Source organism: Anser anser (assembly GCF_964211835.1).
Source record: "Anser anser genome assembly, chromosome: 1".
Lineage (NCBI taxonomy): Eukaryota > Metazoa > Chordata > Aves > Anseriformes > Anatidae > Anser > Anser anser.
This window is the reverse complement of record NC_139720.1, coordinates 63,532,697-63,556,586: the sequence shown is the minus strand read 5'-3', so window position 1 is coordinate 63,556,586 and position 23,890 is coordinate 63,532,697. Positions and strand designations below refer to the sequence as shown.

At 37.1% G+C, this 23,890-nt stretch overlaps 1 protein-coding gene and 1 long non-coding RNA gene across 3 annotated transcripts in view; one reads left to right on the top strand and one right to left on the bottom strand.

Moving 5' to 3' along the window:
• Positions 1 to 23,890, bottom strand: part of SYT10 (synaptotagmin 10) — a 55,124-nt gene that overhangs the window by 30,122 nt on the left and 1,112 nt on the right. Inside the window, exons 2-3 of the mRNA XM_083832826.1 lie at positions 11,929 to 12,286; positions 5,963 to 6,527 (exon numbers count right to left, since the gene is read on the bottom strand). Coding sequence (XP_083688952.1) covers positions 5,963 to 6,527; positions 11,929 to 12,286 — 923 coding nt within the window. The remainder of the gene's footprint in view (positions 1 to 5,962; positions 6,528 to 11,928; positions 12,287 to 23,890) is intronic.
• Positions 12,280 to 23,890, top strand: part of LOC310898223 — a 52,665-nt gene continuing 41,054 nt past the window's right edge. For both annotated transcript variants that reach the window (XR_014583080.1, XR_014583081.1), the window contains exon 1: positions 12,280 to 23,645. This is a non-coding gene — a long non-coding RNA (uncharacterized lncRNA). The remainder of the gene's footprint in view (positions 23,646 to 23,890) is intronic.

The window sequence follows — 23,890 nt, the reverse complement described above, 5'->3', positions numbered from 1 at the left end:
TCACAGACATTGTCAAAAGCTACCTGAAGCTCAATAGGACAGAGAATTCTCCCATCTCTCAAGGGGATTTCACTTTGGAAATCTTGTCCCCACAGCTAATATTTATCTCCCTCTTCTGTTAGTCTTTGCATATCAAATTCAACTCTTCTTCTTCTTCCCAGCACCACTTATTGATTGAGCTGTTCTCCTGGGAAATAAATCAATCAGATTTGTGTTTGTTCTTGCCTCTGTGGAAGATGGTCTGGAGACACTGGGGCCTGTTGCTTCATAATGACTGTGTCTACTGCTTCTGGAGGCCTAAATCTTGTTTTAGCCTGATATCCTGATTGCTCTGGGTAAGCGCAGCTGCTGATTGTGGTCCTGATTGCAGAGAGAGGACTCCCTGAGACAGCAGGCTGGGTCCAGCAGGCTGAATGCTCTCAACAGGAGATCAGGAAACCTCCTGAGTGCTTCTTTTGTCATCCCCTCTGTACATAGCCATCTGCCTTGTGTTAGTATGGAGGTAGTTTCATTTTGCCAGACAGCAAGGAAGCCCATTCCTGCTTCAGAACAGCTGGGGACAGAGATACTTATGCGACCTAACTGTGGCATCTATTGGCATGTGAATGAAAGAGGAACTAAGTGGCTTCAAATACAGAGATGCACTTCTGAAGCAGCAATGCATTGATTGCAAAGAGAATATTTGCAGCGAGAAACTCAGAGAGTGCTTAGGGTATAGCAGATCATCAAGCTGAACACTTTAGCATAGCTACCATGTACCACCTGGACACAGAAATATTAATTTTCCTTGAGGAAATTGTATTTTTCATTCATCTAATATTTCCTACTTTTAAGGCAGACTGAAAGTAGCAGTTTGCCTCCAGCAACACAGAATATTAAAATAATTTGTTGTTTCAAACTACTAATAATAATTCAATAATTCATTCAACTCAATTTGTTCAATAATTCAATCATTCAATAATAATCAAAGCCTTCCCTGCTTTCAGTAACTGGAAAGAAACTTGCCCTTTCTCTATTGTCTTTTCTTGTTATCACCCAGACCTAAGGCAGTCCCAAACCTAAATGAAAAACCTAAACACTTTTCCTGTAAAGACTGACCCAGAATATTGTCTCATCTACTCAGCAGCAGGTGATCACATGGATCCTTTATATCATCATCACTGATTGGAAATGGCAAGTGCCAGCTATTCTTGGCTATTAGGGGGCTCTTCCCATTATAGAGATGATAAATGTACTTACAAGCCTTTACTTTTTCATGTTTAACATTGTTTCATAGCTTTTATGGATATTTCCAGAAACAACAGTGGTGTAAACCCAGTTTGATGAGGGTGGTTAGTTGTAGGACACAGTCGCTTACATTCCCAGTGATAAAACATTTCCTAATAATGCTGCTCTTTGAATGCCAAAAAATCTGACAATCCTTATAATGTGACCTTAAATTTTGACTACATAAACAAATCTATGTCAGCTCTGTACCACTATTACATTACTCAGAGTATGGTCCAGTGTGTTATTTTTATCCACTTATGAAATAGCATAACTATGAGGAAAATTAATCAAAGACAATGGTTGCAATTGCTCTAGACGGACTGCAGAGGTAGGCTTAATTTTTGTTTGATTTTGTTTAAATCAGAAGAATCTCTCAATCTCTCTTCATAACAGAAGTCAATGTCAAATAGGATTACCTGTGTGACGTCCTACACTGGCGAGTGTTTGAGATAGATCTACTGAGACAAATGTTACTGTCTAGTTTTTTTGTTTGTTTGTTTTTAAGTTACCTAAGCATTTCTGTCTTTTCCAACAATGTTATTCACTTATATTCCAAGTGCTTTAGAAATAGCAATCACTCATCATGTGCATCATATGAAGTCTGTATCCTTACATAACCTTTTACAACCTTTAACATCCCACTTCACAAATGGGAAAACTGAAGCACTGTAATGTTTGGTGCTGGAAATGAAGTAGTAATCAAGTTCCATCCATCTACATGAGATAATTCAAGAGGCTACAAATATGTGACATCTCCATGACTAACATCCCCAGGAGATGACCATTATCCTGGAAGTGGCTTTCATTTAAATGTTAAGTCCTATTAATTTTTTAATCCGATTGCATAGTGTCATATAATTGGTTACACTAATGGAGTTCACAGAATACCTTTACTTTCCACGAATATTTTGGGCAATGATGTTAGAAGCAGAGATTTCCAAAGCAATCTATCAAGATTAAAAGAATAATCAGAAGTTAATACACTTTTAAATCCAGAAAGTGTTAGATCATAACAAGAGGGGGACTTTTATCCTGAGTGATTTTACAATACTGAATATTTGCACTTAAATGCTTGTTATCAATTCAAATACATTTTTTTTTTTTTAGTATTCACTATATATAGACAGTAACAAACCTCAGAAATATATGCAAAGCTCACAAGCACTTTGCAAAAACAGAAGGCAGATTTTTTGACTAAATAGTTCATGTAATATTGTTTGCTTTTGATGCTTTGAACTAATCCCCTATAGTGTTTTAAGAACTACAGTATTCCAATATACTGAACAACCTCTGCAGGTGGTCCAAAGCTGCCTCTGGTTTGTCTTTTTATTAATCAATCAAACAAACAAAAGTAAATGATGGATTATTTATTGAAAGTTCAACCACCCAGTTATAAGCAAAAATTGGGGATGTTAATATCATCAGATATTTGGGATACTTCTTTTTCACAATCAATTTTACACCAAATTTATCTTGGTAAATAAACATTAAAAATGAAAATGCTTTAGCACTTATAACAGGTACATGCTACATATTATACAACAGCTACAGGTTTCCAACAGAACATGTAACAGAGAAACAATGATATGAATGAAAAATTAAAGGAACAAAATACAAACTACAAAAGATGAATAAATGTCAATAATTGAAAACTATAAGAATAAAAATGAGTACATGAGGGACCAATCCTGCACTTCTAAAATCATTTCAAATGACTATCTTGAGGGAAAAAAAAAAAAAGAAGAAAAAAAAAGATTCAAACTGTGGTCTCCCACAGATTCATTGGTTTTATGGCCAGAAGAACTCAATGCAACCATCCAGTCTGATCTTCCCTAGGTTTTGTATTTCCTGTATCAAATAAAAAAAACCTTGCAAGCAAAGCCTTTAAAATTCTCTTAACTACTGACAGTCTTTGCATAATGGACAATCTCCTGATCTGCTGTGGTAACGTTCTTCATTGGTAAAATTTTACAGTCCATTTCCTTGGTAAATCTGTAAATCTCTTCAACTCCTAGACTGTAGAACCTTGTGTCATGAAATCAGATTCTTTCCAACTAGGTAATAGGAATGGGATTTAACCAATTTCTAACTTCTCAACAGAAAATCCTTGACTATGGAAAAGACATAAAAGACTCAAAGCTGAGGAGAGGCCACTTCTGTGGTGTATTTTAAGTTTTTAGCTCTTTTAAGTTTTGAGTTCTTTGAGCTCTTACTTTTCCTGTTTTCTACCACTTACAATTTAGCAACTGTATGAGTAAACCATTGGGTACAGGAAGCATGTCTGAACAGTAAGGCTGGAACCTTCATACAACATACATGAAAACAGAGCAGAGGCGATGAAGGAAAAAGAGTGAGAGAAATATATTTACATATTGGCATCTTGGTTCCTATGCTATACAATGTAAGTATGGACCTTCCTGCTAAGACAGCCACTTTATTTATTTATTTATTTATTTATTTGTTATTATAGGTTCTTTATGAACACCAAAGCATGTGTTCCTGGAGAACAGTTATTTTTCACTAATTGCAAAACTATTTGAGTCATATTTTTCAAAGCTTGACCCAAGTCCTACTGACTCTGGCAAGCACTAACTGCTAGTTAGTGACACTGGTAAACTTTAGATCTGGTATGTAACTCTATAATTCCTTACTGATTAACGTCTTATGCACTGTTTATTGCTATGCAGGATTGGCTCCCTCATCTTACAGTTTCTGAAGTGTTGGAATTATTAGTAAGCAAATTTTAATCTACATGAAACAACTGAAGTAAAACACAAGGCAACACATTGCACATATAATAACAGAACACCCTATAGGAGGGTTTCATTTTCAGAGGAAAAATCAAATAAATCAGTTTCTTACATAATTAGCTGAGAATAAGGTAAGGCTTGTGAAAGTAAGCAGTCATTGAATACTAGAATATATTTCCTATTTTCGTGTGTGTTTATTGTTAACGGTTTAGGTGAGGACAACTTATTCAGCCTGAAAGGCTGAAATCCAAAAACTAAATGCTTTCTCCTAAATTTCATACACACTAAAAAAACAAAACAAAAAAAAAAAAAAAACACAGAATGAACTAAGCACTATATCTGCACGTTCCAACCCTTAGTGATGAAGAAACTTGGATTAGAATTCAGTGCCAAGATTAGCAAGCCTTTTCATCCAGATGTTTATCAGCATCCCTCCCCACAGCATCATCTGATATGGCATTTCAATTTGCCTAAAACCAGTGATGAACAATCCAGGTATTCTAACTTACTGAAATTGTTCTAGTTGTCAGCTAAAGATCTCACTCATATGCCTGTATATATATATATAATGTTACTAGGATATTATTCCATTATTCCAAGACCCTAAACACAGATTTAATTTTAAAGGTTGGAAACATAGCTCTTAATTTTACCTTATATCTGAGCTTGATCAAATAAAGCGTACATAGTTGTGGTTTTCTGGACATGTCAGAGGCTGTTCAGGCCAGTTTGGTAAACCCCACAGTTAAAATAAATATTTTCCAGAATTCACAAACTTCTGAAAACTGCCCTCATTATGAGACCATAACTCTCTTGTACTTCTCTCTCCAGGAAACATATTGCTCATACTCATACTGGTGAGCAAATCCAAGTCCTCTTTGTCTTCCTAGTCATGCAGACCTACATTTCCCTGTCCAGCAGGTATGCACAGCATGAAAATATTTGGGAAAAGAAGCATGGGAAGCCTCTGGCTCTATCAAAGGAATGGTGTGAAGCTTCTGTCAATGAAGCAATGTCTAGTACTTCTCTGTCCTCTGTTAATCCCTGCTACCCTATAGATGGCAGTCCAACTCATGCTTAAGGACACGGATGACAGACTGTTTTGGTTATCTCTACAGAACAATGGATGGGAAATTTTTCTACATAAATAAGATAGCTTAAAAACAAAACAAACAAAACAAACAAACAAACAAAACAAGCAATCAAAAAACACTTGTTTCCCCCTTCTTCTCAAATTCTAGCCAGGGAAGATGAGTTTGGATTTCTATGTTAACAAAGATAATGGCTGGACACTGTTGTTTTTCCTGATGGTAGCTTGTCACCTGTTCTATGAGTGAATTGCACAGACCTCCTTTTCTTGCTCACAACAACAACAAAATAACAACTTCTTTTTCCTAACTTTCCTTCCCTGTGTCTCTTGAGTTTTGCTAGCAACCAACAGCAACACAGATACATCTACTAGGGGACCATAGGCACAGGGCAGCCAGCAAAGAACATTTTAAAGTTCAAGTATTTTGAGCCTCTCATGTCTCTCACAGGATCCCAACCCCATAAAAATCTGCTAACAAGTGCAGAACAGGCTCTGCTCCTTAATAGATGGTTACTTTGAAGGACAGGGTATTTTCCTGCCAGGAAAATGCTAATAGCTCTTGTTAAGCAGTGACTTTTTGTGATGTACTATTTAATTAATAAACCTAATTTACATTTGTACAGTGAGCCATGAGGATGATGGTATGTTCTCAGATTTTTTTAGTAATTAAATTTTATAGCTTCCTAAGCATCTTATTCTCTGTGCTTAAAGGAAAATATTGACTTTTTTTTTTTTTTTTTTTTTTTTGTCTTCCAGAATCTGCTGATAAACAGGATGCTCTGCCATCATGAACTACAAAAGAAAAATGAAAATATCACATTAATGGTTTTGGTAATGGTAACACATTACTTACTGTGGTGGCACAGTGGATGTCTTTCCATACATTGGCTTCCCTGGAGAGATCTGAGACTTCAAAAAGGTTATCAAGAATTACTTCCCCAATCATGTCATGTCTAGAAAATCTGTCAAAATCATAAACACTGAAATGCAATTTCCTGTTGCTGAGTTGATCATAGGCTACAGGAAACTGAAAGGTTTCATCAAAGACAGGATTTAATGTCTTTCTGTGAACTCGTGTCTGAAACTTCTTTTTCCTATCTGGAAGCAGATACATCTTAACGTAGGGGTCGGATGTTCCTGTGAAGTCTTTAGCAGGCAGATCTAAGGCTTTGATAATTGTGACAGCCAGAAGTTCATTCTCATAATCATACCGGAGAGTGAAATTAAGTTTTCCACATGTTTTCACATCTTCTTGTTGCCCGTCAGAATCCACAGACTTCTGTTTGTAGAGTTCTGGTTTTATTCTTCCAATGCTGGTTGTTGTCTCTCCCCTTTGTAAAATTGGATCTGTCCCCATGTTAAAATCAACACTGGACACTTGCATCTGTCTTGGCAAGTGCCTCCTGAAAGAATTGTGCCTGCACACACACACACAAAATGAGCCATAGTTACCTCCAGAAAAAGACCTGGCTATTCCTAAATAGAAAATACATCGAGAAGACTAAATTAATAAGGGTTTGTATCTTTAAAATAATTTTAAAACAATCCCCCAAATGTTTTACAAGTGTTAAAGCATCTTTGAGAGGAAATGATCATTCAGAATGAACTTCTTGACCCGAGAGACACCCAGTGTCCCAGCAATATATTTATCACCTCATTTTCAAGCTATGCAGCTGAGACTGCATTGAGGTTCTTTCAGAGAACAAGTTCACAGTTCCAGCATTACTTGATCCCACTGTGCTATTGCATGGATAAAATGTAGCCATGAAGAAAAAAATCACCTACAGACAACAGACTTCCTTCCTGTTGTTTGGAGGCATTCATTGGCTGTTTTCCAATTAAATGTTTACCATGCTTAACACTGATTGCTGTGAAAGGCCTGAAAAGGCCATGCAAAGTCTAGTTTGGAGGTTTTCAGCATAGTGCTATGCCATCACACAACATTTTATGTATATCTATCGGGTATTCAGTACACTGAGGTACAGGTTGCCTTCTCCAGTAACAGTGTGAACATTTTATTCTGGCTGCAATACATTTCAAAGTTTTGGGTAACATTTTTCTGTGATAGTTTTTATTTTCCTTATGTTTTCATACTCCTCTATGTATTATATTAGAAAACTGATTCATGTACTCGTACCAAGAAACATTATGTTTAAATCATCGTAATTCTGAATACTGTGTAGCATATATGTACATATTTATGGACTTATCCTGATTCACGAACATCAATAGAAATTTTTACCTTTTCTAAGATTGAAATCAAACCTCTGGTATGCCACGCAGTTTTAAAGTAGTATAAAAATATTGACCAAAAGCTTTCATAGAATTAATCATTAGCAGATTCCATTATGACCATACTGTCCAGTTTATTTTTTGGACATTTTCATATTTCCTTGGTACTTCACTACCCTTACAATCTGTACTGGAAATACTCACTACCTCCTCCTGTGAGCGTACTTAGTTGTCATTAAAAAACAATTTAATTGTCAGAATTTCCTCTGCTTTTTGCAATCAATTGCTTATTAATGCCAAATGCAGCCTTGCCTTATTGCTTGGTTTCCCTGTGGTGTTGTGTTCTGAAAACAAGAGGTGTCACAGCTGTGTGTTTCTTTCTTTAAATCAGAAATGCAAATTGTCCATTTGAAAGCAACCAGGACTCATTTTATAGATATTATTTGTATTTTTGCGGTAAGTGAAGTGGTTGCAGAAGGCACATAGCACAAAACTACTGCAATTTAGCTGGGCAGAGATACAAGAGGGTAATCTGCAGCCATTAAATAATAGACAAGAATGTTTCCCATTTTGGCTCTTTCAGTACTGCTAGGTGTAGGGAACAGTCTGACTGTAACAAAAGAATAGGGGAGGGAGAACTTCATAGACTAGGTTTGATGTCGCTCCAAAAAAACCAGGTGTTTTGATCTCAAATTTAGACGAATAATACACCCCTCTCATAATACATTCTACCTTTCATTTGTTTCTTAAATGTTTAAGCTCCCCAAATTCATAGCATATGATGTCCATGCTGGACTGGAGTGAGGACTAGGAAGGCCCTAACTAGTCAGAAAACATAACCATGTCCTCAGGGAGTTTCAGGGCTTCCCTTGAGCCTTTGCCCACTGGAAAGTCCTGTCTCATAGGTGTGGCAAACACAAGGGAGGAACTGAAATCCACCCAGAATGTAGTGGCAATAAAAATTTGGGCATGCAGTGATTTACGTGCTACCTCTCTGGTATCTCTGACTTTCTGCCTATGCAGGGGAAACAGTGAAAAAGCCTGCATGCCATTTCCAGTGTGAATGAAATTGGATACATGACAAACTCTTTTTTTTTTTTTTCCCTAGAATTTGTTGCATTTATGAAGATCTGAGTTAATACTTGTAACATGTAAAAACATGCACCTATGATTTCTAAGGTGCCAACCTCCTTTCAAATTGTCAAACATTGCATACAAAAGATCCTCTAGTGAAGACAGTCATTGTTGTGAGGTGTCGCTAAGTAGAACAGTGCAGCTGTATGGCTATGCCCCATGGGAACCAGCAGTGCTTTTGCTCTAGTAAGCCAATGCCCTAATTACATAGTGCCTAGTATCTGTTCTGAGTCACAGCATTTCACCAAGATGGCTAATCGGTCTGTTAATTATTAAGATGGTTCATTGTTGTCATGGCAACATATTTGTCTTCCTTTGTTCTGCAATAACAAAGGACTTAATGACTGTTATAATGAAGTACAAGGATGTCAGGCAACCAGGTTGTGAAGGTGCTGTGAAGCTACTAATGTGTGCAAATCCCGGCACTTTGACCACTACTGGCTTTTACATACCACTCCTATAATAGACATGTGTTCTATGACAGAACAAACACATTTTGAGTGACAGTAAGTCTGCACATAAATCTCTAATATAAAATGTGCTTGTACAGGAATAATGATAGTATGAAGCTGTTTTCTTACTCAGTAAGATTGACATATGTAAGACTAAAAAGTAGGATAGGATGCTGATTTATGATATGACTTGAGATTTATGACATGTGGCTCTGGTCTAGCTTTACTACATGACATTAGAGTGATGTTTTGGAACAAATCCAGGAATGGACACCAGCACTTAAATTGTATTTAGACAGAACTGAGGCTGCTGTTTCCTCCTTGCAGTCATCAAATTCAAGAGACTTGCTTGTTTTTCTTTAAACTTAACATTTCCAAGCACCTCACTTTTGCATTTATACCTCTTGGGAGCAGACTTACTCTTGTAGAGCTGAATGGCAAGTTTCTCTCCCACCTAACACCAAGGAGCTCAAAGCACTCTGAAAGTTAAGGTGAACATTTGAAGGATGAAATATCATAGAAACAATACACTATATTACAGAATAACTTCACAAAGTTCTGGGAAAAGTGTCTTTCTCCAACACAGAGCAAAAATGCATGTGAATGAACACCACCGATGCAGGAATTCTTCTATTGTAGTAGTTTACTAGCTAATTGGGATCAAGGACTGAAGGACTTTTTTTCTTTTTTTTCTTTTTTTTTTTTCTTTTAAACTAGCAGGCCTTTTCTTATTATTAGGAACTACGAAAATGGTATCATTCTACTTAAGCAGAAATTTATCATTTCCCTGCACTAACATGTATCATGGATATCAGACACCAGAGCCAGTTTTTAATCATTATGTCATCCAACATTCTGTCACACGAAAGAGAAGTAGTAATCCAGAAAACTGGTCTAAATATCCTGCCTTCATCTTATATATGACATTCTTGGCAATAATAATTAATATGGGCTGTGGGAAGGTTTAGACTCACCAAGCAGACAGGCAGGGTTATAGAAAAAATGCATTTGCAAATACAGAAAGGATGATTTCTAGGTACTTTTGAAGATACATCTCATTCTAAACAGTTTGTAACAAGGTGTTTTGTTGTTGTTTGTTGTTTGTTTTTGTTTTGCTTTTTACACCTTACTATTAATTGGTTAAAGTGGGACAAGCAAGGCTACACAAGGGAAAGGAACTGTCCCTCTCAGGAAAGATTTAAAACTGGTAATCTAGACAGGGTAAAAAGAAAAAGCTCCCTTACATCGTAAAGGAAGAGTATGATTGATGACAGGTTTTAATTTTGTAAAACTGTCCTTGGTCTCAGGGATATTTTATGTATTTAGATCCCAGTCCAAATCACTCTGGAGGCCTGTGGGAATATTGTCATAGCCTGAAGTAGCTCTGGATATTGTCCCTGGAACTTCTTTTTTCCCCTATATTACCAGAGAGTTTTCAAGTCTGTTTGCCAGCTATTTCTTCTGTCTGTTCAGGAGGTCACAGAGTCCAATCACCTACAGATTTACCTGTTGGCACATGATGGATAAAACTCTTCCAATTAATGTCCAATTAGATAGCAGCCAGTTGCATAATATCTTTATCATGCTGAGCTGTATCAATTTTGGTCCCTCTGTGTCTCCTATAGCAGTTACCATGTCAGAGCTGTTTTTCCAGTATTTTGCAACTGTTCCTCAGAGAGACTTGGATACCGTGCTCCCCCTCTTAGCAGATGGATATAGTAGTTGGAGTCAGGCACAACCAGGGCAATGTGGCCTCAAGCCAGCTGTATAGTCTCATCATTCAGCATAGTTCAGCTGCTAGAGTCAGTCAGACCTCCTTTGGATGGAGTATTCTAATTTTTGGGAGCCTTCTGTGGTTGCCTGTTGGCTGTTCCCCGTTGTTAGAATAGCTGGAAAAAATGCCTTTCTCTACTCACCAGCTCAATGAATGCACTGAGCAAGCAAAACACTGTCTTAGGGACTCTCAGAAAGCCAGCAAAATATGTGCCCACTAAAGGTAAAGTATGTCTTCTCTAGTCTTGTGCCTCCAATGATTATTGTGAATGTGAGGGATATTTCTTGTTGTTTTGTTTTGCTTTTGTAGCTTATGTTGATTTAGCAAATAGTCCATTGAGTGAAAGCCACTTCTTATATAGCATTTGTACTCTTACTTATAGCATTATGCAATACTTCAGGTGCCTCTTTTAACCTTTAGTTTCCCATATTGTGTTTATAAAACATTTCTTTTAAAAAAATATTTGTGTATTTATTTTTTATGTAAGAAATTATCTTTGCAGTTCACTGTCTACTTCCCATGCATTAAATTGCTGACAGTATTTGAAGAAAACCCTGTTCGATACTACAGGTCACTGCACATCTCTTCTTCACCACTTTACAAGATAACTCAGTATCTGTGACAAAATGAAAGTTTGTGTCCTTCACTTTAATACAAAAGAAATCACTGCAGCAATATTATGTGCTTGACTTTTATTTTAAAATCTATATAGAATCTATAATGCTTTAATGTCAGTCTGTAAGGGTCTACATTCTTAGACTGGGATTTTAATTCCTTTTTAAGTGGCAAACCGTGTCTTGAAGAAATGTGCCATCAAAAACAAGCCTGCCATTTATTTAATGAAGAAGAAAACTTTCAACTGCAAAAGCAACTCCTATATCTACAAAAATATCTCTGTGAAATGACAGACTTGCAGTACTTGGAAAAATCACACTCAAATTGATCTTCCTATACACAAAACCTAAAAAGGAAAAGCTTAAAGTAGCAGTAACCTATGTATTTACAAGAAAAAGACAGAGATTTGATCTTCATATGTTAAAACAGTGAGGTAGATGAAGGTGGTAGCACCACTTATTTTGGAATATTCTGTTTAACTTCACATGACTGTCGTTTTACCCATAACTGGTAAAAACACAGCAAATAACCTATGATATTGGAAGTTTTCAGCAGAATGTTCTGGTTGTACCTTTTTCCAGGAAACGTGCCACAGATGTAAGTGTCCCTTACCTTGATGATGATGTGGGCTCTGTGATCTGCCTCTGCATGCGTGCATGTCTGATCAGATGTTCTTTCAGCGCATTCTGGACCTCTGCTGGTATATCAGGTGAAGTGTGGCTAATTTTCAATGCAGCTTCAAGTACCTTTGTTGTAGGTTTCTCATTTTCTTTGACTTCCTTTTTCTCGCTGGTCTCAAAAACCTCTGTTGGAGCACTCGAGTTGCTCTGAGGGACATTACTGGCATTGGAAGTGAGGGGTTTGCTTCTCCAGCAGGGCCAACACAACTTCCAAAAGACAAAAAGTGAGACTACCAGCAAAGCGAGCCCGCAGAAGCTGACGACTACTGCTAACAGACTGACTGAGATGTCTGCAAGGAATTAGAAACAGAGATCATCATAACTGACAAACATGGAGAAAAAAAAAAAAAAGTAAGAAAGAAACAGGTAAGGAGATAGAAGCATTTTAATCACTATCCCATGAAAATCTTTAAAGTTTTATTTATTTATTTATGTGTTTGTTGGTTTGTTTTTCCTTATTGATATCTAAAATGTTTTTAAAATGTTATCATCCTCCACTATATCTTTTCCAAATTTTCCATTCACTGTTGCACAGACTAGGGACCAGTAACAATACCACTAGCCATACACTGCCAGTCAGGCTTCTCAGGAAATAAGGGACTACCCAAATGGTCCCAAATACACCCAGCCATAGTCATCAAAGGGTGTTTGCTCACGAACACTTCTTGCTGAAAAAAAATAAACAACAGTCAACATTTTCTATAAGTGCACATGAAGATAGGTTAATTCAAAACACTGAGGCTGATACAGAAATTTCTTCAGGACTTGTCAAACTTGTGACTTCATGTGCTAACTGCTTCATAAACATGTTAAAACCCAACATTTACCTGGATAAGCAGGAACAAGATATAGTTTGTCACAAACAATAAGTGGCAGGGGTTAAATCTTAAGCACTGATAGACAACGACAACACATATATGTTGGTATCTAAAATTATGCTCTGAAAATGAAGCTGGCTTCAGAGTACACTGTACAATGCCCTGGGTTCTATGGAGATCTTACCGTACACTTAGCTACCCCTGCTGCCCTACATTTGACTTTTTCTGCCACAGTGGATTAACATATCTGATAGCACTGTCAAAGTAAGGAGAACAGATTTCATACCAACTAAATTCTGGGAACAGACGTGCATTATAGGAAATGGTGGATCACCAGAAATGCCAATTGGGCCCTAATTAGGATTTTTATTCTATGTGACATGTTTCAGTTTGATTTTTTCAGTATCATGTAATCTTATAAAATTTGACTTTAAAAATCCCTTCCCTTTTGAAAAGAGGCTTTTGTATGCTTTAAAAATATTCAATAAGCCCTGCTTAAATGCCCCTGAAGTAATGGCTGCTGCTGCTTGTTGCAACAAGATTTGACAGTTTAACAGCTAATATTTTGTATCCATAGCTCCAGGCTACAGACTACTAAACTGAACTCATGGAAAAGTACAACCAGAGTTTGAGCATATTTTTTTTCTAAAGGCTCACAGGAAGAAAACTAGTCCTCTAGGTGTGTATTGAATCTATGAAACAGTATGTATCTCACAGATACTTTTGGGATATTAAGTTTCCACAAGATCATTTAGGAAATTTTTCTTTAATTTCCAAATATATTTATCAGTAACAAATCACAGAATCATTAAGGTTGGAAAAGACCTCCAAGATCATCTGGTCCAACCATCCCCCTACCACCAATATCACCCACTAAACAATACTGAGCTTAAGGCCCATTTGGCATGAAACTAGGTGAGAACAGTCAACATAAACAGAAGATGTTTGTAGTTTGGATATTTGAAAGACATGCTTCTACTTAACCTTACTTCATATATATCCTGGCCAGCTTCATGGAGGAATCAGCAGGGGATGTGCTTCTGCACTTAAAGCATTTGGCACTAACTGCTGCCCTGACTTGAAGAGAAATATGCCTCTGTGAACATTTTCTGACAGTCCTAGGAAAGGTGTCATCCTTTTCTGCCTGTAGTTAAATGTCAAAATGTAGCCCTTGGAATATCCATGTCAGCTTAATGAGAAATTCATATGGCAAATTCTGATTTAAGATGTCCATAAAATGAATGGATGCATAATTATACCTAATAGCAATGTAACACAAGAAGCAAACAATACTTTTGCATATGATTTTTTCTAGAGAATTAATGCCTGATACGGGTTATTAGGCTATTTGGTTTGATCTACTGTTTACACTGATATCTTTTCTGAGCCTGATAATTTTTATTTGGCTTGTGCACATTCCGCAGCAGTGTCTGATCTTGACAGCAAGAGAAGGCATTAGGAGATGCTGAGTTTACATCTTGTTTCAATGATTAATTGCTTTGTTGCAAATTTGTATTTCTGATTTGTACTTCTGTAGTTCTAATTTACAGTCATTGCTTCTTTCATGTCTTCGTATGAGAGATTAAAAGCTATGATTTGCTTCATCAGACATGCTTAAGCAAAATGTGCTGGGAAAAAAAAACTCACAAAGCCTGAAAGTCAATCACCTACACCAGTCCCTTGAATGGTTTTAACCTGGGGCACTTCATACCGTCCCAGACAATTCCTGGGCATGGATCAGGAATTACAGAAGACCAACAATCACTCTTTATAGGCACTTTGGATGTGGTTCTTATATTTTAGTAGAAGACAGACTTTAAGTATATGACAGTCTGTGACAAGTGAATTGGCCTCAGTGCCAGAGAATGGTCATAAGTAAATTTAAGAAGTGAATACAGAGGTATGCCCCATTGAAAGAACTCTTTTTGGGTAATTCTCCATTCTCAAATCTTGACTAAATGTAAAACTCTAGCAAAAGGTTAATGATTTTTTCAGAAAGCAACAAAAAAGAAAACCAAAAAGAAATTCAATTTGGGGTCATTTGCAGTATTTCCAGCTCAGTTTAGATGTGGTTGGTGTAACTAGGTTATGTTTTGAATTGAAGGCTTTTAGAACTGAAAATTATAATTTTTCATTTAGAAAATGTTGAAACAGGATGTGTAACTACTTTGAAATAGCTGAAATCATTTCAAAACCAGAAATATGATCATCGATGCCTTCCAGCAGTTACAATTTGATAAGCAGACACTATCAGCTGAAAAACATTCTATCAAAGCATTTCTAGCCAATCTTATTTTAAGTTTTTAACTGCAAGACACTTTTCAAGCCTTCAAATAACTTGGTGTCTCTTTTCAACACCTACTCTAGTTCTTCGACTTTACTTTTTTTTTTTTATATTTCTATTATACTATTTTAAATTCTCTCTAACACAGTACCAAAATCTTTACAGGCATTGTAGGTTTCATACATTTAAATCATCACATGAAACACCTGAGGTCTTAAGAGCAGCAAAAATATGCAGGAGCTATTTCTAGAGATAGTTGTACAAATTACAGTCTCCATATTTGCTATTTAATAATAAGTTAAAGAGTTTCACATATTGCACTTGATAGTACAACAAATACCTAAAAAAAAATCATGAAATACAGTAATTGTCAGGAATTGGATCAAAAAATAGTTCATTAGGATAAAAATATATTTATTTCATTTACAGCCATAATTGCTAAAAAGCAATCCGTATACCATATACATTAATGTGAAAATCATGTTGTTTCATTTCCTCACTTCTGACAGTCCCTTGGTTGAGTAACTATTGTGAAAGATTTGCTGTTATGTGAAGACTGGAATCATCTGTAGAACAGCAGTAAATGGAGCTTCCTAGACACTTTACATGTTACACTGGATGTGTCTCATGTATTACCTCTTAACAGGAAGCTTGGTTTGAAAAAAAAAAAAAACCAACAAAAAACCACAAAACAAAACCAAATAAAAAAGCCCCCAAAACATTAAGAGATGGTTCTGCAGACAAGGAGTTTCTTCACACCCCCATTAAGGAAATCTGCTTGGGAAGAAAAATGGGTACCAAAGGGTGGCTGTGTCTTTAGGCTGGGTTTGTACTTTACTTATGTAAGTGTTATTTAAAGATAGTGACAACTTCAAAGCCTGCCTAGGTTTTTAGAGACAGGAGAACACTCACTCTTCTGGGACAATGCTAACTGTCATTGTTGTAAACAATGTTCTCACTTGTCTCCGGCATGAAGTAAAAGAAAAAATAATTTTCAACCACAAGCAGTTTTTTGACAACTCTTTTTCCAAACTGGCAATTACACCTTGTCTTCAATGCTATAAGTTTGCACAGAATAGGACATCTTTCTGCATACTCATCTGGGTGTACAGAATTATGTTTTTGCCATTCTTGTTCACATGCTGGGTAATTTTAGCAATGTGAGGAAAATTCCCATTCTCTCACACCCTCTTCTGATCAGTGGGAAATCTTTCACTGATTTCACTGGAGTTAACATTTCACTCATGGTGATTTTTCTTTACCGACCTCTCTTTAATGTCATCTTCATAGTCTTGATAAAATGTCATGACTGAAATAAAGTGCCCTGTTTCTTCATGGTTTTCTATTTAAAACTACTGTTTGAAGATGCACAATATTGGACAATTTTATATTTCTCATTTGAGAAAGACACACCTACTTGGGTAATGCCTGAATTATATTTACCTCACAATCTTCTCTCTGCATTTTTTATAAATATCCTTGGAAACACATTCAGCATAAGAGGATCCTTGACAGCCAGTGTTTGATATTAGGCAAGTGCTGCAGAAACATACTTTTTTTTTTCTTTTTTTTTTTTTTTTCTGGGTGCAAGGAATGTTTTGAGCAATGGTTTCTGTACTATCATTTGCAACAATTTTTTGTTTGAAATTTGCCTCAGAAAGGTTCTGCATGTGAATCCATTCTCGAACATGCACACTGGCAGACTTCCATGTGCAGACCAAATTAAGTTCATTTCCATTTCAGTCAGTGCCCTGAAAATATAAGGCCCTTAGTGCTTAGCTTGGGAAAAAGGATACCACCAACACATGGTATTGAATATAAAGAGGAGACCAGCTTATGTGGTGATGTGGCTGCCCACGTGTGTAAGCGGCAGGCAGAGCAAGGAGGGAGTAGTCACCTACATTTGTGTCAAGTCACAATATTTGGTCTCCCTCACGTCACATCACATGCCAGAAGATATGCAGAAGTGCAGTCAGTCACATTGCTCCTGCTGGGGTAAAGGAGATATGGACAAGCCTGCAGTACAAGACTGTATATTGGACTCATACTTCAGGACTGTTGCAGAGCCCAACAGCCTTGCTCTGACTTTAGAAATGTGCTGTAAGTGTTCTTAGCAGGCAGGAGATGCATTACATCTGACACGGACCAAGCTAAAGAGAATGTACTTTTGCCAACAAAGCAACAGCAGGAAAGGAACTTCTGGAAAAAGAGGGCTTGTATCCTCTTTTGACCCCCTTCTTGGTCTATAGCTGATCTTGGATCTCTTAAATATTTAAAGTTCAACATCACATAAGGTTTTCTCAAAACTATTTTCTTTAACTATTTTTTTCTCTCTTGTTAATCATCCATAAGCAACTCTACCATCTCCATAGGGACCACTCTGAATGGAATTCTGTAGTCTGGAATATCAGCAGTTGGCTCATTCAGATAAATTAATATGTCTCTGATTTTCTAGAATTTGAAGAGAAGCGGGAGCTTTATCAATTATAAATGGTCTGGGTCCAATAAATCTCCTTTACTCGTATAAACTAGTTGTCCCAGCCCATCATTTCTGCTGTTAAGTTCTCCTTGGGGAACTTTGAAGAACATCAAAAGTTGCAGGTGTTCATTTTTACTTGGCATTAGCAGATCTTCCACAGTTACCTCTGTATCGTCTAAATCACCACATATAGGGATATAGCATACCTCAGAAAGTGGCAGGTGCAGTCTCTCATATTTTCTCTTAACCTGAACCTGTCAAAACACCTGACTTACACTTCAAACTACAAAAATAACCTTTCACTTAAAAGTATGTAGTATCCTCTACTGTTCTCACAATGAAACACACTTTGAAGAACTTCCTCAAATCTTTTGACTCTTGCCCTGTTGTGAATATGTTCCCTCCTATGCTGCTAATTCAGTCTGATGTCTGAACTTGTTCAAAATAGCCATCACCACCTCCTCGCTCATATATCACTTCTTAGTGCTAACAGAACTCTAGGGTAGAATGTTTCTTAGCAGCAAGGGAATTGAATGAAGTCAGGTATGACTGTGATTTACTACATCTTTAGAGCACATAAAATTATTAATCTCTTGTCAAAATCATTTTATCTGTTATATTGTTTATTAATGCATCTCATAATCTACTTCTGTCCAACCACAAATGGAACAACCTCTTTTACCAATTCAAATTCCCTATATAGGCCTTTAGGCTTTAGGATGTACAGTAGATCCTGGGTATTTCCCAGAAGCTTGTTAGCTTTCTCCTATCTCTATACATCACCTTCTGCTTTCCAGAAATGAGAAGGAATTTGCCACAGCAACAGTGTATCCATAAGTCTTGGTACAAGTTTTTCATGCTGTATGTAATTAAAAACGATGGCTTTTAATTTGCCTGGCTGGATCATTGTGTTTTGCCTGCAGTGCAGGAAGCAAAAGACATTGGACTGAACATTGGCCTCTCCACTCTAACATACCAAATGTAAACTCTAAGCCTCCACTTCCAAGGCTTTTTCTGGCCTACCTGTTAAGCTACTTTCCTACTTGTTAGTTCTCACTTAATCTCAAAAGGAGATAAATTTCCATCTCTTCTCAGCCCCTTTCCCCCCTCCGCCTTCCCTTAAACAAACAAACAAAAAAACAAAACAGCTTTGAGCTTGGTCCCATTCTGCTCTCACACTTGCAAGCACATCTAAACACCTGCAAGAATACATCATTATCCTCTCTCAGGAAAGGAAAGAACATGAAAACACATCATAGGCCCTTTGGACAGCCAACAGTTATGAGCATGTTGTAGCTACAACCAGGTTCATGTAGTTTAAGTGTCATTTTTGAATTGTCATGGTTAAGTTTATTCATACATAGCATTATATAATGAACATATCACACATGATAAGACCTAGCAAAACACACAAAATTGGCATTATTACAGATTTGTCCCCCAGCTGTTATAACCATTTCTGTATTTTTTCTTCACAAAACATGTATGGAGGAAGATTCTTTTATAAATGCTTGCCTTTACTGTGCATCACTGTTGTCTGTGTGTTGAGCACTTCTGCATTGTTGTGACTGTCTTCACATTACTGTAAATAAATCTGGCTTCTGTGGTGCGTTTACACCTCTGTTCTACAACTACATTGCTGAATTAGCTGTTTCTCTGTTTTTCACAGCTTGTTAACATCCATTCCAGAAAGCAATTTTCAGTAACCCTTCACTTTTTTCTTTTTTTCCCCCAAACCATATTTCTCTCTGATAATAATTTTGCTCTGGCCAGGTGATGAGTTATACCATAAACAATTTGATCTCTCTGTTAACTGTTCAAAAGTTTATTATTTATTTTTCTCATATTTATTTGTAACAGAATGCTCAATTGTTTCATACAACAGTTACTTTCTTATGAAGAAATATTTTCCTTTCTTGTATGATACTCTCACACTGATCACAGTAGTCTTCACATTTGTAGTCCCCTTTGTGCTTGCTTTTGGCACAGTTGCGAAGCACTTATAAGCACACTACTGGATAAATCTCTTCCTCTATCCCCCTAAATGTAACCAGATGGTTCAAGTATATCTGCAGCTTATACTCTGCATTTGTATACCCACACATGCATGTACACAGAAGTATGTTTAAAGGAACCAGGACTGATGTAAACCACCAACTGCCATCATCAGGATGGGAACTGGCAGAAAAGGAGCTGACAGCCAACAAGAGACTCATGCTGGCTGCAGCAGAAGGACCCCCCATGACATTGCTCTTCAGGGAGGCATGAGGCTATATTACAGAATGGCCATGCTTAGGATGCTCTTGAGTTTTCTTACTCCTTCTGTACTTCTGTAGTAAACTGTCAATCAGAGGCGGGGTTGGAGACATGTCAGGTTAAAGTTCTATGGTAGTAAAATAATTGTGAGTGGAATATTTAGGTGAATAGAAAACAATCCTGTAGAAGGTGATTCTTGTTGCATGGCCAACTTTAAAAATAAAAATTAAAAAATCATTATCTGACAATCAAAAGAGCAAGAGTAAACATCGCCCTCAAGAACTCTCTAGCCACTCGCTAGATGACTAAAATGCCCTCCTGGCAGGGAAAGAACTGTGTTCCCAGCTCTGTTATAAACATTGGTTCCCCATGAGGATGAATAATGAGGTTCTTAAGCTCTGCAGGACCAGCAGGCCTAACAAAGCAAAGACAGCAGTAAGTGCCCACCATTTGCAGAGGATATGTGATAGCAGTGAATTTTGAACATGTCCCTGGAGCAGGAAGCCTAACTTCCTCTCAGTACACTTTATGCAACTGGCTTCAGAAATGCTCCCAGCTGGGACTTTGATACGCTTGGCTCCTTAAAATGAGGAGGGATGCTTAACTGACAAAACAAAACAAAACAAAAACAAAAACAAATAAACAACAACAAAAAAATGGAGTTCCTTATTGATCATATAGCCTGAATGTAAATACAGGTATAACCAAGCTGTACCTATGAATTTTGGGCATTTCTAGAAGATAATTTATTTGCATTAAAGATGAATTTTATTAGGTGCAGTCCTGCACACATCTAGCTCCCATATATTTTCTACCTGAACTCTTCCCATTTTTTGACATACATCTTAGTAATTTTGCCTGAATCTACTGGGCATAAAGGAGGTGTAAAAAATAAATAAACCAGTTGCACATCCAATTCAGCATTTTACCAAAAACATTATACTCCAGAAGAAATCTCACTGTCATCTAACTATACAGAAGTACCATAAATGTAAACAGCTTCCTAATCTTTTTTTTTTGAGCATTCCCCTGAGATAAGAGAATTAATAGTCCTTGTAATTACCAGGGCAGAAGATATAACAGCAGATGTTGTAGTTTCACTAATTGTCTAAAGCTCTTGGAAATTTACAAAATGAGTTCTCTCAATAAGACTCTTTCCTATGAGTTCCATGGATTAATTATCCATTACACTAAATATGATTACCCCTTCTTGACCCAAGCAGTGAGCAGTAATTGAGGGTCCTAAGGTTTTGTTGCTGTCACTGAGAAAAAAAAATGTATTGAAGAATCAGCCATTTCTTTGATGTAATCCCATTTGTCCACAAAGAATGTCCAAACTCATATTTCTGTGAGAAAAAGGGGAACCAAACATATGGAGGTTATTTTTTTCTTAGCTAGCAGTAAACCTCAGTAGCTCTCTTTCCTGATTTCTTGTTTCATTTATTTATTTTTTATTATTTTTTTATTCTGCCCTTCTAAAGCCATACCCTCTGTTTTTTGTACTGTGTCTCTAGCTCCCTCTTGTGTGTTTGATTGTTACCCTTGTCTTGCTTCTTTCTCATATGTAGACACCTACACTGTCAAAACAACAACAACAACAAACAGTACCCAGCCTCTCCACTTGCCAGTGAAGCATCCTGGGTCACAGGGTCAATGTTGTCTCATATTTTGCTTTGAGCCAGTGAATTGATGGTGATTCCTCTGAGAAGCTCATCTGCTTTTTACAGTCCAGTTGAACAGAAAGCCATCATCACACCCACCAACAAAACCAGATCACAGCAGTTTTAGTTACCTATTTTAAAATTTTCAAATTCCAGAACATGCTTGTATTCGTGTATTAAATAGAAAAGGTCTTCTTTCTTTTTTATCACCTACTCTTTTTCTTTCTGAAATGTTTCTTGTACTATTCTTTCCTGTCCAAATACAGGTCTCCTCATCTTTTAGCCTTCTTTCCTCCCATGAAATCTCTTTATTGATTCTTCCTTATACTACATTTGTGACACTTTCAGGTATCTTGTTTTTGAGATGAGAAAAAGTAAATGAATTCAGTGTTCAAAAGGACAATATATTAACACTATACAGATATTTATTTATTTATTTATTTATTCCTTTCTCCACCTCTTTTTATGCTGTCTCATTGACTCTTTGCTTTTTGGATTTGAAAGTTTAGCCGATTCTATAATATAACAACATACAATAATAAACCATCATTCTGTAATCACCCTCTCAGTCTTTTCTTTATCCTCTCTACCTCCTGCATAACTCCTTCTCACAGCTCAAGTATCTTCTTACTCTTACTACAGTAGAGTCTTCACCACACGCTTCAGTGCTTGCTGCAGGGGCTAATGCCTGACATGCTGCACAAAGCCCCAGACAGCAAATAACTGATGATGCGTGTTATCTAGCTTGGGCAAACACTGGGAAAGGGCTTCCCACATCATCATTTGGGGAAGGCTACAGCAAAATACAGCAAAATCAATAGGGCTAAATTAGCCATTGCTCTTCTTTACCCTACAGCTACAGCTGCATGACACCAGAACTGTGCAGAATTTACTCAGCCACAGCAGGATATATCTACCTGATATAGACTCTCACACCAAATACTACCAGCCCACGTACCAGACACCAAAGTTTCAGGAAAACACAAACATTTATGGCTTTATTCTCAGAATGAAGATGGAGAACACTTTAGGTTTCTACCTTTAATGAACAGCAGCTGTTGATGTTCAACACTGTGGACAACATTAACTTTACACATAGAGATGGAAAGGTACTCCACATGCATTTGAAGAGCAGAATAAATACCTCGCTATAGCATGGTTTACCTTTCAATGACAACATTTTCTCAGCCTAGATACTGTATTTACAATCTTTCACTTCAGCAAATTCATGAGAGTAATATTTACATCTTGTCTATCCAAGTGTTTACATATTAAAATATTGTCACTTTTCAACAATGACTGTGTGTCTGTTCTTCCTCTGGAGTCATAAAGTATTAAAATATGATTACTAGCACTGTTAGTAATTGATGAGACAATGTTTAATTTAATGTGTGCACCAATAAAATCGACACCCTTAATGTTTTTCTTTTAGGAGGAAAAAGTTAGATTTAGGAACTCAGTTGAGATGTGGGACCATGTGATTCAAGCCCCTTCTTGGTTAATTGTCAATCTTTTTTTTCTAATCTCACAATTGCAACTTTGTTCGGGTTTTTGTATGTAAATCACCAAGAATACTGTTGACTTTGAGGAAATGAAGATATTTGTTCAAAAATGTAGACAATTCTTCAAAAGAAACTTCTGTAATATACAGTGCAACATGAAGGCAAGTGTTGGAGATTCAAATTTGCTAGACAGCAATACTTGGTTTACCTTGTGGGACATTTCTGTATCTTTCACTACCCACCTGTTTATACATTCACTTGTTTTTTACACTACACCTAATACTGATTCCCTGTGCAGTACTCTCAAAAAATCAGAGAGAGAAACTAATCTTTTCAGAGCCCAGTTTTCAAAGCTTCATCAGGTTATTTTCATGCAACCTTTTAGGGTTTGGACAAGACAGCTCAAAGAGTGTACATATACTCATCAGATGGTATTTACAAAGCACATCAAATCCACAATCCGTGCTGGTGGAAGCATGCTACACCCCCGCGCCCTGGTGCCCTGGCTGTCCAAGCCCTGATGGGTCCGTCCGGGCCCCTCCTGCAGCCTGCACTGGCTGCAAACTGAGCACTTGCCTCAAGCACAAAGCCCCAGGAGAACAGTGCAGGTACCGAAGTCTGAAAGAAGAATCGCTCCTCTCTAAGGAAGGTAGCAGCAACAGTTATTTTGTTTGTTTGGTTGTTTTTTGTGCTGAGATGCTAAATATCCTGGTATTTGCAGTAAAATATGTGGGCATTAGAAGGAAAAAAAAAATACTAACAGCTGCCGTGGTAGCGACAGTGCAGCTGGAGCACATGCTCAGAACCTGCTGCTTTTCATGACTTCGTGTCAATTTATTTAATTTGCGCTGTATGCTTGTTATTTGCTGGCCATAATGCAAGCTGTCCTGCTGC